Source organism: Carettochelys insculpta, chromosome 29 (genome assembly GCF_033958435.1).
Source record: "Carettochelys insculpta isolate YL-2023 chromosome 29, ASM3395843v1, whole genome shotgun sequence".
In the NCBI taxonomy this organism is placed as follows: Eukaryota; Metazoa; Chordata; order Testudines; family Carettochelyidae; genus Carettochelys; species Carettochelys insculpta.
Genome location: NC_134165.1, coordinates 4,171,440 through 4,186,752, shown reverse-complemented (window position 1 = coordinate 4,186,752; position 15,313 = coordinate 4,171,440). Strand labels below are relative to the sequence as shown.

The following is a 15,313-nucleotide window of genomic DNA, read 5'->3' as shown; positions in this document are numbered from 1 at the left end:
GGGGGAGGTGTAGGTTGGATATTAGGAAAAACTATTTCCCCAGGAGGGTGGTGAAGCACTGGGATGTGTTACCGACAGAGGTGGTAGAATCTCCATCCCTAGAGGTTTTTAAGTCCCTTCTTGACAAAGTCCTGGCTGGGATGATTTAGTTGGGGTTGGTCCTGCTTTAGGCAGGGGGCTGGACTTGCTGACAACCTGAGTTCCCTTCCAGCCTTAGGTTCTATGATGGGAACAGCTAAGCCAGGAGTCACAGGCTGGGAGGGGAATGCTCCCAAGCTGTCGAGCGAGTGTGGATGCTCCCTTTCCATGAGAATTTATGGCCAACGGGGTGTTCCAATCCTGGGAGAGCAGGGCTGGCGAGATCAGTCGGGGAACCTAGCAACCTCCAAGGGAGGGAACTGAAAGCTGAGTGAGGATCCCATCCGCAGCGGGACAGACCTTTGCTGGAAAGCACCTAACTCTCCCCTGCAGGGACCTGGCCAGCAGGTGAGTGGCGAAACTCAGAACAGACTTCAGATCTCTGAGACCCGGTCTGCCCCGGTCCTCTCTCCCCTGCTCGAGGATTTCTCCCCATGCCTCTGAGCTGCCCTGGCGTGCAGACGCAAGGTGTCTTCTTGGCTGCAGGGTAACATGCTTCTCTTTAGCATGTGGGGAGGGTTGGGCGCTGGGTAAATGCAGCTGTTTCTAGGGTGGAAGAGAGCAATGCACAGTGGCGTGGGGGCAGGATGGGGGACCCCTAAGCATACAGCGTAAGTCTCTTGCCATTAGGGGCTCATGAGAACAGCCATTGCTGGGTGAGACCAAAGGTCCAACTACCCCAGTGTCCTGTCTCCTAACCGTGGCCAGTGCCAGGTGCCTGAGAGGAAATGAACAGAACAGGGCATCGTCACGTGATCCCACCCATCACCATTCCCATCTTCTGACAGAGGCCAGGGACACCTCTCTGCCCATCCTGGGGAATAGCTGCCAATGGACCAATCCTCCTTGTACATCTGCGTGTTCTTCGATAGCCACATACGTGGCCTGACTGCCCTTGGGTTGCACCACCCAGCTTCCGGGCCCTTCGCCCAAGGGAGCAGGACGGTGCGGTGGCTGGGACTCTGCTCCCCTGTGGGTCGGTGGGCAGGGGGCAACTGGCTGTTCAGGATTAAGCGATGTGGGCTCTGCCCCAGCCCCTTGAGGGTGCCCAGATAACTTAGGGTCAGGTTTTTCACGATCGTTAGGATGTCGAACACCTGTTGGAGTGAATGGAAATTAGGTGCCTGAATACCTTGACCCACCTGCACGGGGTAGCTCATAGTGCGGTGAAGGAGCAGGAGCTGCAACTAAGTTCCTTCATAAGAAGCTCGCAGCCACCAGCCTGGACCTCAGGTATCCCTGAACACCCAGCTCCTTTTGTCCCTCTGGAAGAATCGCTGTCAGCAGTACAGGGTCTATGACACAGAACGAGTCCTTCTGGTTCCAGCTACGAGCGAGTGGCAGACAGGGACAAAGTCCCCCTCCCCCATCCTTCCAACCCACATCACCTCCTCTTGCTGCAGGGATACTGCAAGACAATACGTTCCTATAGCGTTAAAAATAATAGTGCCACCCGTCCTTCCCGTCTCCTTCATAGCTCTGCTGCAGGAAGATGCCTCGTGATCCAAACCGCAAGGGCTGCTCCCTGGCCTGTTTCCTGTGTGGGCTTCCTGCCCCAGAGAGCCTTAGCCAGGTCACTTTCCCTCTGATGGGTCATGTTGACCTTTGGGGCCTGCCGCCCGGCGCTTGTTCTAGGGGGCTGGTAGGGGCTCCCTCCCCCCAGGCCGGGGGAGCAGTGCTTTGAAGTGGTCACTGGCCCTTTAAAGGTTTCCTCATCCCACAGGTTATCACAAAGGCCCTCCAAAAGATCTAGGAGGAGGAGTGTAACAGCAAGTGTCTTACACCAGCACAGGTGGAGGCAGGCCTCTCCTCTCCTGCCCTGGAGGGGTCTGTCTCGGTCAGCGGTTCCTAGCCTTTCCACTAGAGCAGCCCCCCAGTCGCCCCCCAAACCATTCACAGACCCTCACTCACCCCCCAAACCGTTCTCGATCTCCATCAAAGCCAATTCGAGCTGATTTGTACACTTCGTTAAATGAAAAAGGAAACCACAACTTTAGATTTTCAGACCACGGTTCATAACATTACTGGAAGATACTTAATTTAATAATAACAATAATAATATGCTTGCAGAGCCCCAGGGACCCCAGGTTGGGAATCCCTGGTCCAGATGTCTTTCTCCAGCCTGGCTTGGTCCTTGATTTCTTCCTAACAAGAGAGCTAACCTTTTGCAGGCAAAACCCATCTAGGCACTGAGCCTGTCTAAATGGGACCAAGCGGCAACAGCTGGAATAAAAAGTGCCCTAGTGCAGTGGTTCTCAGCCAGGGGTACACGTACCCCCGAGGGTACACAGAAATCTTCCACGGGGTACACCATCTCATCTAAATCTTTGCAGCCTGTTGTAAAGCTAGGCATATAAAAAGCACTAGCCACAAGTCTAGAGTAAATGCATGCATCTTAAAGAGCAGCCTGCTTTGTCTCTCTCTGGTTTGGCTTACCTGTGTTATTGTTCTGAAATTCCATACCAACCCTGACTTGTGTGTACTGCTCTATTTAAACAGATGTGTTGCAACGATGGGGGAAAAAATTGTCTGAAAATTGTAGGTAAGGGGCTACGTATAACTTAAGCTTTTTTGGAAAAGGCTACTTTATTTAAAAAAAAAGAAGTTGAAAAAACTGATCTGTTGGATGAAGTGTTTGTGTGGGTGGCGAGTGGGATAAGTAAAAGGGCTTTAACGTACATCCATGCAGGGCTTGGTGGTGCTAAACCATTCTGCCACCAGGGTGTAGGGTTGTGCGTGTGTGGACACAGGCACAAGGGGTAATTCAGGTAGAGGGTAGTCAGCTGGTGGGACCCCACCCCAGTAGTGTTCCTTCTGATTTTTTTGACCATCTGTGGGTGGAATAAATTTTATTATGTACACTGAGGAACGTGTGGCTGTGCACCACCAATAGAAACACACGCTGACGGCCGTGGATGGCACCTGACTCTCTCCTGGGCAGCCACCCAAGTGCTTAGCTTACAGGGAATGCTGCTCGTGTCGCTTGTTTGTGGCGCTTGCACCTTGCAGGGTGTTTTCTGAAGTGTTCAGCTCCTAGCAGCCGGTGCGCGCACAGCTGGTTTTAAAACATTCGATTCTAGCCCTCAAGGCTGCCGGTAAAAACTCGATGCGGAGCCGAGACGCGCGCTTCAGCTGGTGAATTTTAAAAGACCCCAACCCTTATGGGAAAGGTTTCTCTTTAAATGCCGTGATCAGAAACCCCAGGCTTGTCTCTGGGCGAGGGGTTGACATTTTGCAGTCTGCCTCCAGATCATGACTAATTAGTGGCAGCTGAACCCAGGAGAGGCAGTGTCTGGCTGTATCGTGGGAACCTGGCCAAGCCTGCGGGGTTTTGTCTGTTGGTGAATGGAGCGAATAGCACCCCGGATCGTGCCAGCTGAGTGGCAGGGAATTTGCTGGCAAGGTGCTTTCCGGATGTCAAGTGATTTTTGTTGTTTCATCTCACAGGCTCTGTCTCTTTCCTAGCCGGGAAAGAAACTCCCAACTCTCGGGAGGCACTGCCTGAACTTGCAGGTGAAACCATGGGCTGCCTGGCTCTCCCTATGGCTGTGTGTTGCTCGGGTTTCCAGGAGGGCCCCATCATGTGAGGGAGGCAGGGGATTCCCTGCCAGGGCTGGAAAATTCTCCTTTCGAGGCAGTGCCATTTAAGTCTAGCCCGAACCAACCAGCTGGCACAACCGATATTGCCTAGTGGTTAGAGCACCGGATTCTGTACTGAGCTCTGCCACTCCCCCATTCTCTGACCTTCGTCTCTGCTTCCTGCCTCAGTTTAGCCCTCTGACACACGGGCTTGTCTAGCCTCTTTGAGGCAGGGCAGCACAAGGTAGGGCCTTGTAGCTGGAATTCATTATAGCTGGTTCCACGGTAGCAAGGTGGGGTGGGTGTTCCCGGGAATGAGTGTGCCGGGACTTGGACCACAGTTTCTCTCTGCAGCCACAGCCGGGTGTCCTTGGTCAAATCCATTTGGCCTTGTGTGCCTCAGTTTCCCCACCTCTAAAAGGAGGGCAGTCATGGTTTTGTCACGTGCTTTGAAGGCTTGTCGGTGAGCGAGCCGCACGGAGCCCACGGGTGAGGGGGCAGGGTTCCCTCTAATTTTTTCCACCCATGGACGGAATAAATTTTATGAGCACTGAGGCATGTGGGGATGTGCACCACCAACTGAAACACACGCTGCCAGCTGTGGGCGCTTTGCTAATCAGCTGGGCAGCCCCTGAGTCTCTCCCGGGCGGCCACCCCAGTGCTCGGCTCACCGGGAACGCTGGTGAGTGGGACAGGTACCCTGTTGCTTTAAACCCACCCCCACTCCCCACCTCCAGCCAGAGTGCCCTGCGGCTGCGAATGTCGCTGTCCGGCCAACAGCACAGGTAGGTGCTGCCGTTTGGCTGTACCCACAGGCTCCAGCTGAGATCCCAATCCTGTCAGACTGGGTGCTGCAGTGTCGTTGCCCGGAAGAGCTCCCCAGACTGAGAATCAAAGGGAAACTGAGGCACAGAGCCGGGGGCTCGGACCAAGGTCACAGAACACCGGGGTTCTAGTCCCAGCTGTGCTGTCTCCCAGCTCCATGCTTCACCTCCTTAGGCTGTGCCACCCTCTCCGTGCCCGCTCAGGGAGGCCCTTCCCAAGGCGCCAGGCATCGCGGCGCTCCTCTGGCAGGAGCGTGGCAGGTGGGGAAGGAAACAGGCCTTCTGAGCTGAACCCCCCCGCGGGGCGTCGAGCAGTTCTCCCTGCTCCATGACTCCAGCTAGCGCCAGCGCCGCTGTGGGGGCTGGATCAGTGGACCCTGGCCACTGTCTCGGCTGCGTGTGGCTCTCGGGGCGGAGCACGCAACTGGCCCTTGAGTCCTTTGGCTTTGCTGGGGGTGGGGCGAATCTTGGCCGTGGCACACTCGTAGCAGCTGGCCCCTGGCCTTGCCACCCTGATGTGGGGACGATGAGGCTTTCCAAGGCCGCGGTGGCAGCCATACATCCCAGCATCCCCTCTGCCGTGCTCCAGCCTTGGGAACTCCCTTTTCCTGTGGGGCAGGATGGGGCATCCTCCACAGCAGAGCAGAAGCTAGCGTGGGGGTCAAGGTAGCTGGTGCAGCCTGTCCCCTTTAAGGAGCAGCCGTCTCTGGCCACGCTGCCCGCCAGTGCCAAGGCCCGCCTGGCCTTTCTGCAAAGCAGATCTCTGCCACGAGCCAATCAGAAGTCCCTGGCCTATATATAGTGGGAGGAAGGAAGAGCCCCCTCCAGGCTGGCAATGCAGCTGTAGCCCGAGACGGCTGACAGGAAAAGCAGGCCTGCGGCAGCAGAGTCTGAGCCCAGCATTTTTCTTGCAAACCACGGGGCAGGAGTTTCCCTCTCTAGATCCAGGCTTGCCTGCCTGGCCCTCCGGCCCCGGGGCTCTCCAAGGAAGTGGTGTTGGGTTTCTCTTCTCTTTTCTGCCCAGCTGTTTCACAGGGCCGGCTCGCAGCGTTGTGCTGCAAAATTCCACCAAAAAGCACTGTCCCGTCAGGGTTGCGTGCAGTAAGGGGTTGGTTATTTTGGTCCTTTGATGGCCCCTTTCTCCCACTGTCCGTGGGGAGACGTAGCTTTTCTCTGGCTCTGGGGAGTGGGGTCTGATCAGGCTGCAGCAGTGAGAAATTGGGTGTTAAGACACTCTGGTTTTCACCCTGGTTTCATGGCTGCAGCAGGGGCAGAATTGGAAGTCCCAGAATCTTCCAAGCTGGGAGTAGTACCCAGGTGTCGTGCCTCCCTGTCCCACCTGTTGAAACCACTAGCCGCCACTCCTTCCAGAGCTGAGAATGGAACGCAGGAGTCCTGGCTCTGTGTGCCCTGTTATTGCTAGTCCTACACTCCCGGGCTCTGTCCCAAGCTATGGGAGTGAGGTACAGTTAGGCAGAGAGAACCTGGGAATCAGGACTCCTGGATTCTTCCAAGCTTTGCTATGGGTTCACTATACGGTAATGATCCTGGCTTTGTTTTCTGGCTCGTTGCCTCGGTTTTTCCATCTTTGAAATGGGGATAATATCGCTATCGGGCAGGCTGTGTGAAGTAGATTGCGGGGCACTCGGCCATTAAGGAATCAGATAAGTACAGCAGACAGCCATGGATTCCAAGGACTTTCTGCAGAATCCAGTGGGTCAGTCCGTGGACTGGGGCTTGGCAGAGCTGACTCTGTTCCCAGCTTTGCTGATGACCCTGGGCAAGTCAGGTTCTCTTTCCCTGCCTCACTTGTCCCTCGCGCTGCTGGCCTGGATAGCTGATGAATGCTTGGGGGCAGGAGCTCGCTTTTCTAAGCGTGCACCTTTTGCCATCCTCCTCAGGAGGCAGCTGGTAGATTTTGGGTGCGGGAACTAGGATTTGCTGACTTTTGGCAATGGTGTTGATCTACACAGGGAAGCAGAGGGAGGGCCCTTTCTGTGGCTGGTAACCTCTTGCTGCCTTCTCTGCCAGGAAACCTTCTTCACTCTCCCGTGTGTTTTGTTTCCTTCTCATTGCAGGAATTTGGTGAAGAAGTATCTTCCGAAACGAAACACAAGAGACGATCCAGAATCCAAGTAAGTGGCTCAACTTTCACACTAGTGCAGAAAGACAGAATAAGAAACAAAGACTGGTGGGTTAGCAGGACATGCTAGACCAGGGCAGAGGTGGGGAGAAGTACGTGGGAGAGCGGGGTGTCCTGAAGTACAAGTAAGTACACACATCACACATCTTGCTTGTACTCAGGTATCCAGAAATGAAAACTGCTGCACTTGGGTAACTTTAGGGTGTGTTCCCCACCTCTGGCCCAGGAATCGGCAACCCCTGGCACAGGTGTCAAAAGTGGCACGCAAGATCGGAGCTCAGCCCCACCCCTTCTCCCCCATGCAGCCGGGAGCTTGCAAAAGACCAGCTAATGCTACCCACCACCACCTAAACCGGAAAGTGCTGCATCTGAATTTATTCATTAATGAAACTATTATAAATAGGACTAGTAGTGACTTTAAAAAGTATCATCATCACCCTGTACATAGAGGTCAAAGTGTCAAATTCCAGCGCTTTGTCTAACGCGGGGTCAGCGACCGTTCCAAGGCAAACACACGTACAGCAGAACAATGGAGCAGTCATGTAGCACTTTAAAGGGTAACAAAATAATTTATTGGGTGATGAGCTTTCGTGGGAGAGACCCACTTCTTCAGATCATAGCCTTACCAGAACAGACTCAGAAGTGGGGCTGTCCCATGAGAGCTCATCACCTACTAAATGATTTTGTTAGTCTTTAAAGTGCTACAGGACTGCTTTTTGTTCTGCTAGAATACAGACTAACGTGGCTATCTCTGTCACGTGTAGCAGTAAATTGTGCGGCAAACGATGGATGTTAGGAGGTCTCTGTCAGGCCTCCAGATCTCTGATTCTACATTAAAGCCAGACAGCTTCAAGTTAAGAACCAAGGCTTGGCCCTTTCGTGATAGGATGAGAAACCCCTTGACCAAACTCCATAAGGAAGTGGTGGGTTCTCCATCCCTTGATCCCCAAATCCAGGCTGGCTGCCTTTCTGCAAGGTGTGTGAGTTAAACACAAATACAGGCTATGAGGCTCAGCTCAGGAGTAATTTACACGAAATTCCCTGGCCTCGGCTCTCCGGGAGTTAACAGAATAGCCCCACCTGGCCTTAAACTCTGTGAATTGCAATAGGCTGAGTTTTCTTTACTAGCTTTAAAGCCAGAAGAGGGTGTTGTACCCCTGGCTGACCTACCTAAAAGGCCAGGGAATGTCACTCTGGGGAACTCCTCGCCACAGGGAGTGCTAGAAATTAAGAGCCTAGTACATTTCAAAAGGGGATTGGACCAGCATTCCCTGTAAGTGGAGTGCTTCGGCAGCTACCCAGGAGAGGTTAAGGTGCCACTCAGCTGATTAGCAGAGCACCTACAGCAGGTGCATCACGGGGCACAGAGCAAAATTTATTCTGCCCATGGATATTAAAAATTAGAGGGAGCCCTGAAAGGGACACTTTTATGGGGGGGTGGGGTGGCGCAGGGTCTCCAGAGCGATTGTCGTTACAGCACAGAGGGGGGAGCTGTGTGAATCTGCAGCTTTAAAAACAAGCAGCTGTTCTGTGACACCTTAGAGGCACATCTGGCTTAATTTGTTTCCCTCACTGGTCTTATTAATGACAGGTAACTTTTGTATTTTGCTGCTATAGGTACCTGGGTTCTGGAACTTCCACTCCAACCCAGCTGGGGAAGTGGATTTTACCCACAAAAGCTAATAAAATAATTTTGTAATAATAATACAGAATAAATAATAAAATAAACTGATGTGTGTGAGCCTCTGAGGTGGCACAGAACTGCTTGTGTTTAATTACCACTGATGCCTATTTTGGAAGAGCCATTAAATTGCAGGTGCTGGGATTTAAATCACTTGCTTTTCGAGGCTAGGAGGGGATTTAATGAGGGGGGGGCATCCACTTTGCATATGGCAGGGTTCTTACACCTGCCGCTGAACCTAGTGCTGGTCCCCTGGGGTCGCGGACTAGACTCCCCATCTGATGCCATCTGGCCAATTCTTGCACCAGCCCCATGACTTCAGACGGGAGTGGAGCACTGGAAAGGGACCCTTGTGGGACAGGGACAGGCTGGACCCGAAATGGCCGCAGAGTTGGGCCATTGGATTTGATCTCACACTCCCAACCCCCCACCCTTTTGTGATTCTGATCCGAGTTATCAGGAAGCCCCTGGTGGGGCAGGGGGCGGTTGCCTCCGTTTTGGGGTTGAGCTCGACCCTAGCACCATGGGGGAAATCCCCTGAGAACAGCTGATCTGCCAGGAGGGGCTTAGCTTCCGGTCAGCGTCTGACTCCAGCCCATCAGAAAACACCCACCTCTAACCCTCTTCTCCGCTGTCCGCACCAGAGCCAGCCGCTGCCTGCAGAGTGGGCCCAGAGACGGTAGGTACAGAACCTAAAGGGGCTGGCTGTTCCCTGTTTTGTCTGGGGCTTTTCCTCTGTGTCCTTGCCCTCACCATATAGCGTTCCCGCAACCCTGCTGGGGTGGACCCGGCTCTGTCCTGCAGGTGCCCCCAGTTGGAGCACTAGCTCGCAGCCAGCTGGGTCAGAGCTGAACCTCCCTGGAAACCTGTACGCTATGTTGCAAGGCTGGGTGAATGCAGGTGGGGTGGGGAGGGGAGGGGGATTGCTTCCCAGACCACACCCCAGTCTTGTCTCTGCATTGAGGTCCTGGGTGCCCAGTGGGTGCGAACAGAGCTGCCAGCTGATCTGTCAATGGTAGGGTGCCCCCTTCTGGCCAGTTAGAGAACTGCATGGGAGCGCTGAAAAAGCGGGTCATCAGAAGTGGGTCTTTGCCCACAAAAACTTGTGCTCCAAAATATCTGTTAGTCTGTAAGGTGCCCCAGGGCTTCTTGTTGTTCTCGAAGATACAGACTAACTCGGCTACCTCTGTGATACGACTCTTGAGGATGAAATAAGCCCCGGTTTTGGTGGCTGGGGGTCAAGGTTCTATTTCATCCAGCTGCGGAGTGGTCAAAATCCAGAGAAACACGGTAACGGGGACGGTAGAACGTCAACATGCTGATTTTTGTGATCCGTTCAAAAGCGCCTGGCAATTTGGACTTGGCGCATTACCCCGATCTAACCCCGGCCCAAAGCTTGGATAAGGCTGTGGGCAGGGTGAAGGGGATTTCTTTTCCCCTGGCCTTGTGACCCAGGAACAAGGGGGTGTTTGTTCAACGAAACCTCGAGGCAGCGCATTTAAAAACGTGCAGCAGAAAAACTTGTTTGTTTATGCTGCGGGACTCATTGCCACCAGCTTACACGGGACCAGGGAATTCAGTGGGCTTAAAAGGAGAAGTGGGAACTTCAGGAGAAATCCAGAATTAGAATTAAGTATTTAAAAAAATAAAACAAAAAAAAAAAAACCACCCAAATGTTTAGAAGGGAGAAACCTGCCTGCCCCAAGGCGTAAGCCCCAGCCGCTAGCTGCTGGGGGTCAGGACTCCACCTCCCCTGGCAGCGGGTTATCCTGTCATGTGCTCATTGAGTTCCTCACACGATCCAGCTCAGCCTGATTCTCAGATTAAAGGCAGAAGGAACCATGAGGACGATTTCATAGCCCTGAGGCCAGGAGGTAGCCAGGTCCCTTCAGTCGAACCAAGAAAGTCCGAGGTCTGGTGGCTGAAGCTAGGGAGACTCTGCTGAAGGTTAACGGTGGGATGTGGCAGATCCTGCATCGTTTGCGTCCGACCTTGAATCAGAGACCTACGTTCTGCAGGCTGGGGGATTCCCCCCCGGAGGTGGTTGCGCTGAGCCGGGCCTGCGAGGGAGCTGCCCTGTGGCAGACCCACCAACAGTGGGGGGTAAAGGGGGTGGTTGCCCCAGAGCCTGGCATTTCAAAGGGGCCCGGAGCTCTATCCGTCACTGCTGCCATAAGTGGGGTCAGAGCCCAGTGCTGCAGGCTCCTTTGTGGAGACAGGCAGGACCTGAAATGGCAGCAAAGCTGGGCCATTGGATTTAATTTCATGCTCCCGACGGGGCTCCGCATGCAGCTGATGGAGTGTGCCCCCCGGCCAAGGCTGACCCCACAAGCCCCGCCCCTTCTGTCGTTGGCCTCGCCCCTTCTTGGTGGGGTGGAACCAGCCCTTTGGCTGTCTGCCCTGCTGCTGTCAGAGACTGTCCTGGATTAGAGGGACGTCTGTTCTGCTCCTGCATGCTCAGTGCAGCTTTGACGGCTCATGCGTGGGCAGGCTGAGTTCGGAGGTGCCTGGGGCTAAGGGCCACAGAGGTATATGCACTGAGTCTCCGCGGCCATAACGTGACCTTGTCACTTCCCTCCCCTTAACTCTGCCCCTGCTGCAGGTTCTGCCAGTACCAGGCCTTCCTGCAGGTGGTGAAGGAGCTCAATGACTTTGCTGGCCAGAGGGAGGTGGTGGCCGAGAACCTGATGATGCAGATCTGCGTGGAGCTCTCCAAGCAGGCCCAGGAGCTCAAGCAGGAGAGGAAATTGGTAACAATTCCCCCTTCCTTCTCTTCCAGTACAGCTGTCCAGGGCTCGGTCAGGTCTGGGGTGGGGGCGAGTTGTGCATCCAGCTGAGCCCCGACCATCCTTTGTGCTTGGGTGAGGTCCCCACTGGGCCTTCTTGGGAATGCACCAGCCGAGCATGTCCCTTCGCAGGGCCAAGCCACTCCAGGGAGACAGCTGGCTACTGCCTCGAGGGGAACGCGCCAGGGCCCTTAGCTGGGGACTGACTGGCTAAGCAGCAGTGTAGCAGAAAGGGATCTAGGGATTATAGTGGATGAAACACTGGATATGAGTCGACACTGTGCCCTGGTAGCCAAGAAGGGTGACGGCATACTAGATAGGGTGCATTAGGAGGAGCATCTCAAGCAGATCTAGACAAGTGGTTGTTTCCCTCTCTTCAGCACTGGTGAGGCCACATCTAGAATATTGTGTCAAGTTTTGGGGCGCCCTGTATAAAAAGGAGGTGGATGTGCTGGAGCAGGTTCAGCGGAGGGCAACAAAAATGATGAAGGGGCTGGAGCACATGACCTGTCAGGAGAGGCTGAGGGACTTGGGCTTAGTCAGTTTGCAGAAGAGAAGACTGAGGGGTGATTTAGTAGCAGCCTTCAGCTCCCTGAAGGGAAGCTCTAAAGAGGGTGGAGAGAGGCTGTTCTCAGTGGTGTCAGATGGCGGAACGAGGAGCAATGGTTTGAAGTTACAGAGGGAGAGGAATAGGTTGGATATTAGGAAAAACGATTTCCCCAGGCGGGTGGTGAAGCACTGGAATGCGTTGCCTAGAGGGGTGGTGGATTCTCCATCCCTAGGGGTTTTTAAGGCCCAGCTTGACAAGGTCCTGGCTGGGATGACTTAGTGGGGATTGATCCTGCTCGAAGCAGGGGGCTGGACTAGATGACCACCTGAGGTCCCTTCCAGCTCTGGGATTCTGTGACTGATTCTGTGATTAGTTCGAGTGGGAGAGGAAGGCGTTTTGGGATGCTGGTGAGAATCAGGGCCAGGTCTCAGGACTGACAGACCCTCGTTCCCTCTGGGGGTTGGGACCATGGCTTCCTGCTTAGTGAATCACCAGGCTGCTGTCCCCGGGGCGGGGCTGATTTGGCCCTGCGTCAGCTGAAGCCTCTGCAGCCGGTCAGTGGATACCGAAGCATTGGAGGCTTCGTGTCTGGCCGGATGTGGGAATCCGTGGGAGCTGCTGCAGTGTCGCACGGCAATGGCCATGCTGCCTCGGGGGAGCTTCTTTAGGACACGGGGAAGTAACCGAAACTGCAGCTCACTGGAGGGAAGAGACGAGCTCCTGCTCGGAGGTGGTGGTGCTGCTCTGCTACAGCTTGTTAGGGTTCAAGGGTATCCCCGGAGCGGGGCTGCCTCAGCGTTACCGTAATGCACCTAATAAGTAGCCAGCAGCAGAATGTTCTTCCTTACAGCCTGAATTTTCAGAAGGGCTCCAAGCTGCTAGGCGTTTGGGACTTCTTAAAGGGGCCTCAACATTTTCACAGGGGCCGGGCACTGGGTGCAGCCTGAAAACGAGGGTCACTTTAAGGAGTCTTGTGCATCCCAAATCGCTCAACCCGGTGAAAAATTCAGGCTGTAGCGAAGAACGTTCTCCTGTGGGCTGATTTATTCGTGAGGCGCTTTACGGCAGCGGCCATGGTGCTAGCGGCCGTATGTTACTCATTGGCTCTGTTGTGGTGATGCCTCTCTGCGCTAGGTGCCTGCAAGCGCTGAACGGCTAGGCGGCTGACAGTCGGGAGGTTCTGCTGACGTTTCTCCTCTTTGCAGCACTTCCAGGAGGGCCGGCGAGCTCAGCAGCAGCTGGAAAACTCCTTCAAGCAACTTGAAAATGTGAGTCCCAGGGACCGGTGCCAGCTGTTTACGTCCCGGTCCTGCTGGGCCTGATCCAAGCTCTTTGGAGCCACCGGGAACCTTTTCCATTGAGCCCGAGGGAGCTTTGGACGGCCTCGCCAAGGCCCAGCTGCTTGGGTCAGCGTGCACGCTGCAGAGGGTTTCCCGAGCAGATGGTGGAAGGAAATGGCTTCAGGAGAAAGGAAGAGGTTTTATTCCACCCGACTCCAGACCATGCAGCAAACATCTTGTGTGGTTCTAGTGGTTAGGGTTGGGGGCTGGGAGTTAGGACTCCTGGGTTCTGTTGCTAGCCCTGAGGAGGGTTGGGGTGCAGGGGAGGTTTTGCACTCCAGTGGGTGTGTGTATGTGGACTTGTCTACACTTTTGTGTGGTTGATTGGTTTGTTGGTTTTTTGTGGAAAAACCTTTTTTCAAGGGGAAGAAAAACCCAAACCTTTGCATCCACGTGGCAATGCTGGTTATTCTGGAATAACAGGGCGTTTAACCCGAAACAGAGACTCCACCAAAATGAGCGACTTTCGTCAATTTCTCACGCCCCCGCCTTTCCAATTTTGATATTGACCGAGGGCGTACAGAGCAAATTACGACTGACATGACCTCCACGGAGGCCTCCCATTATCGCTCTGCTACCGAAACTGGGCTCTGTAATGGGAAGGCTCAATTTCGAAGTGCTCCTGCCGTGTGAAGGCTCTTTTCAGAAATGACTTATTTCGACATTAGACCAGGGGTCAGCAACTCCAGCACAGGTGTCAAGAGCAGCACATGAGCCGATGTTCATGAGCACGGCCCTGCTTCTCCTCCGCCACGCAGCCAGGAGCTTGCTCAAAACCATGGCACCTGTGGGTTAACAAAAGACGAGCTAATGCTGCCAACCACCACCTCAACGGGAAAGCCCTGCATCTGAACGCATTTATGAATGGAGCTGCTGTAAGTAGGCTTATGAGTGACTTTAAAAAGTATCACTGGCGCTCAAAGGTCAAATTTTGGCCCTTGGCCTTGGAAAGGTTGCTGACCCCTGCATTCAAACTTTGAAATAAGTTATTTCTGAAGAACCCTGCAGTGTGGACGTAGCCTTTGGAGCTGGAAGCCAGGACTCCTGGCTTCTGTTTCCTGTCACCTGCCCATTCTATGCAATAGAACAGGTCACTTAACCTCTCACCTTAGCTTCCTTCTCTGTAGAGTGGGAGAGAACCCTTGAACCCCCTCCCTTGGGGGTCCCCAAAATGCTGTAGGTGGGAAGAGGCTGCAACAAAGTAACTCTGGCTTCCCCCTCTCCCCCGCCCCAGAGCAAGCGCAAGTTCGAGCGGGACTGCAGGGAGGCGGAGAAAGCGATGCTGACTGCTGAGAGACTTGACCAAGACCTCAATGCCACCAAGGCCGATGTGGAGAAGGTCAGAACACCACTGTCGCCTGGGCCTGACCCCTCTTGCGTGGGCCCACTGGGGAGGGAGACCCATTGGGTGGCATGGGAGGGGGTCCAGCAGGATGGAAGGGGGTGAGGCGGTGGAGGGTGGGGGGGGTGTCCCACTGGGTGAGGTGGAGTTGCTGGCAGCTTGCAAGACTGGGGCTCTGCCTCCGAAGAGATAACTATCCATAACATACCATATTTGGAGAGGCTGCAGTAGAGGAAGGTGCTGGGGCTGAGGCTTTGAACCAGGATTAGGGTGGTCTGTTTTCAGCTCCTGGCTCTGTCATGGACCCCACCCATGTGCCTCAGTTTCCCTGTCTTTGCAGTTTAGATGAGCCTTCCCCAAGGCTGTTCAGAGTGAGCTCTCCGGGGCAGGGAGTGCCTCTTGCTGGGTGTCTGCAGCCCTGACACAATGCAGAAGGGGTTGGTTGTGTGGTGCCAGGGAGAAGAGCAGGCAGGGGGGCAAGACCTTCCTGGAAACTTGCTATTGCATATGAGGAGCTGGCTTCCAATGCGGGGCTTTGAATAGATGGAATTTCCCAGGGCTGGGGCTCCTGGTGTGATGATGCCTCTCACCCCTGCAGGCAAAGCAGCAGGCCAATCTGCGCAGTCACATGGCAGAGGAGAGCAAGAACGAGTATGCCTCCTTCCTGCAGAAATTCAACCGTGACCAGAGCCAGTTCTACTTCCTGGAGATGCCACAGATTTTCAACGTAAGCTCCGCCCCTCAAACTAAGCTCTTCCCATTTAATTTTAGCCCCACTCGTCCTTTCCTTTTCTTACCCTCTCCACGTCCCTTGGACTCCAGTAATTCCTTGATGAAAGAATTCCTTGTCAAAGGACTGACTAGTCGGTATCGCATGGCTGTTTCCTTCTCTCTCGCCTCCTGCGCCCTTTCTGTGGGGCTCCTTCTGGT

At 54.3% G+C, this 15,313-nt stretch overlaps 1 protein-coding gene across 1 annotated transcript in view; it reads left to right on the top strand.

Moving 5' to 3' along the window:
- The window catches only part of TRIP10 (thyroid hormone receptor interactor 10), an 81,302-nt gene that overhangs the window by 45,227 nt on the left and 20,762 nt on the right, over positions 1-15,313 (top strand). The window contains exons 3-7 of the mRNA XM_074979502.1: positions 6,620-6,676; positions 10,968-11,115; positions 12,907-12,969; positions 14,276-14,380; positions 14,982-15,110. Of these exons, the coding sequence (XP_074835603.1) occupies positions 6,620-6,676; positions 10,968-11,115; positions 12,907-12,969; positions 14,276-14,380; positions 14,982-15,110 (502 nt within the window). The remainder of the gene's footprint in view (positions 1-6,619; positions 6,677-10,967; positions 11,116-12,906; positions 12,970-14,275; positions 14,381-14,981; positions 15,111-15,313) is intronic.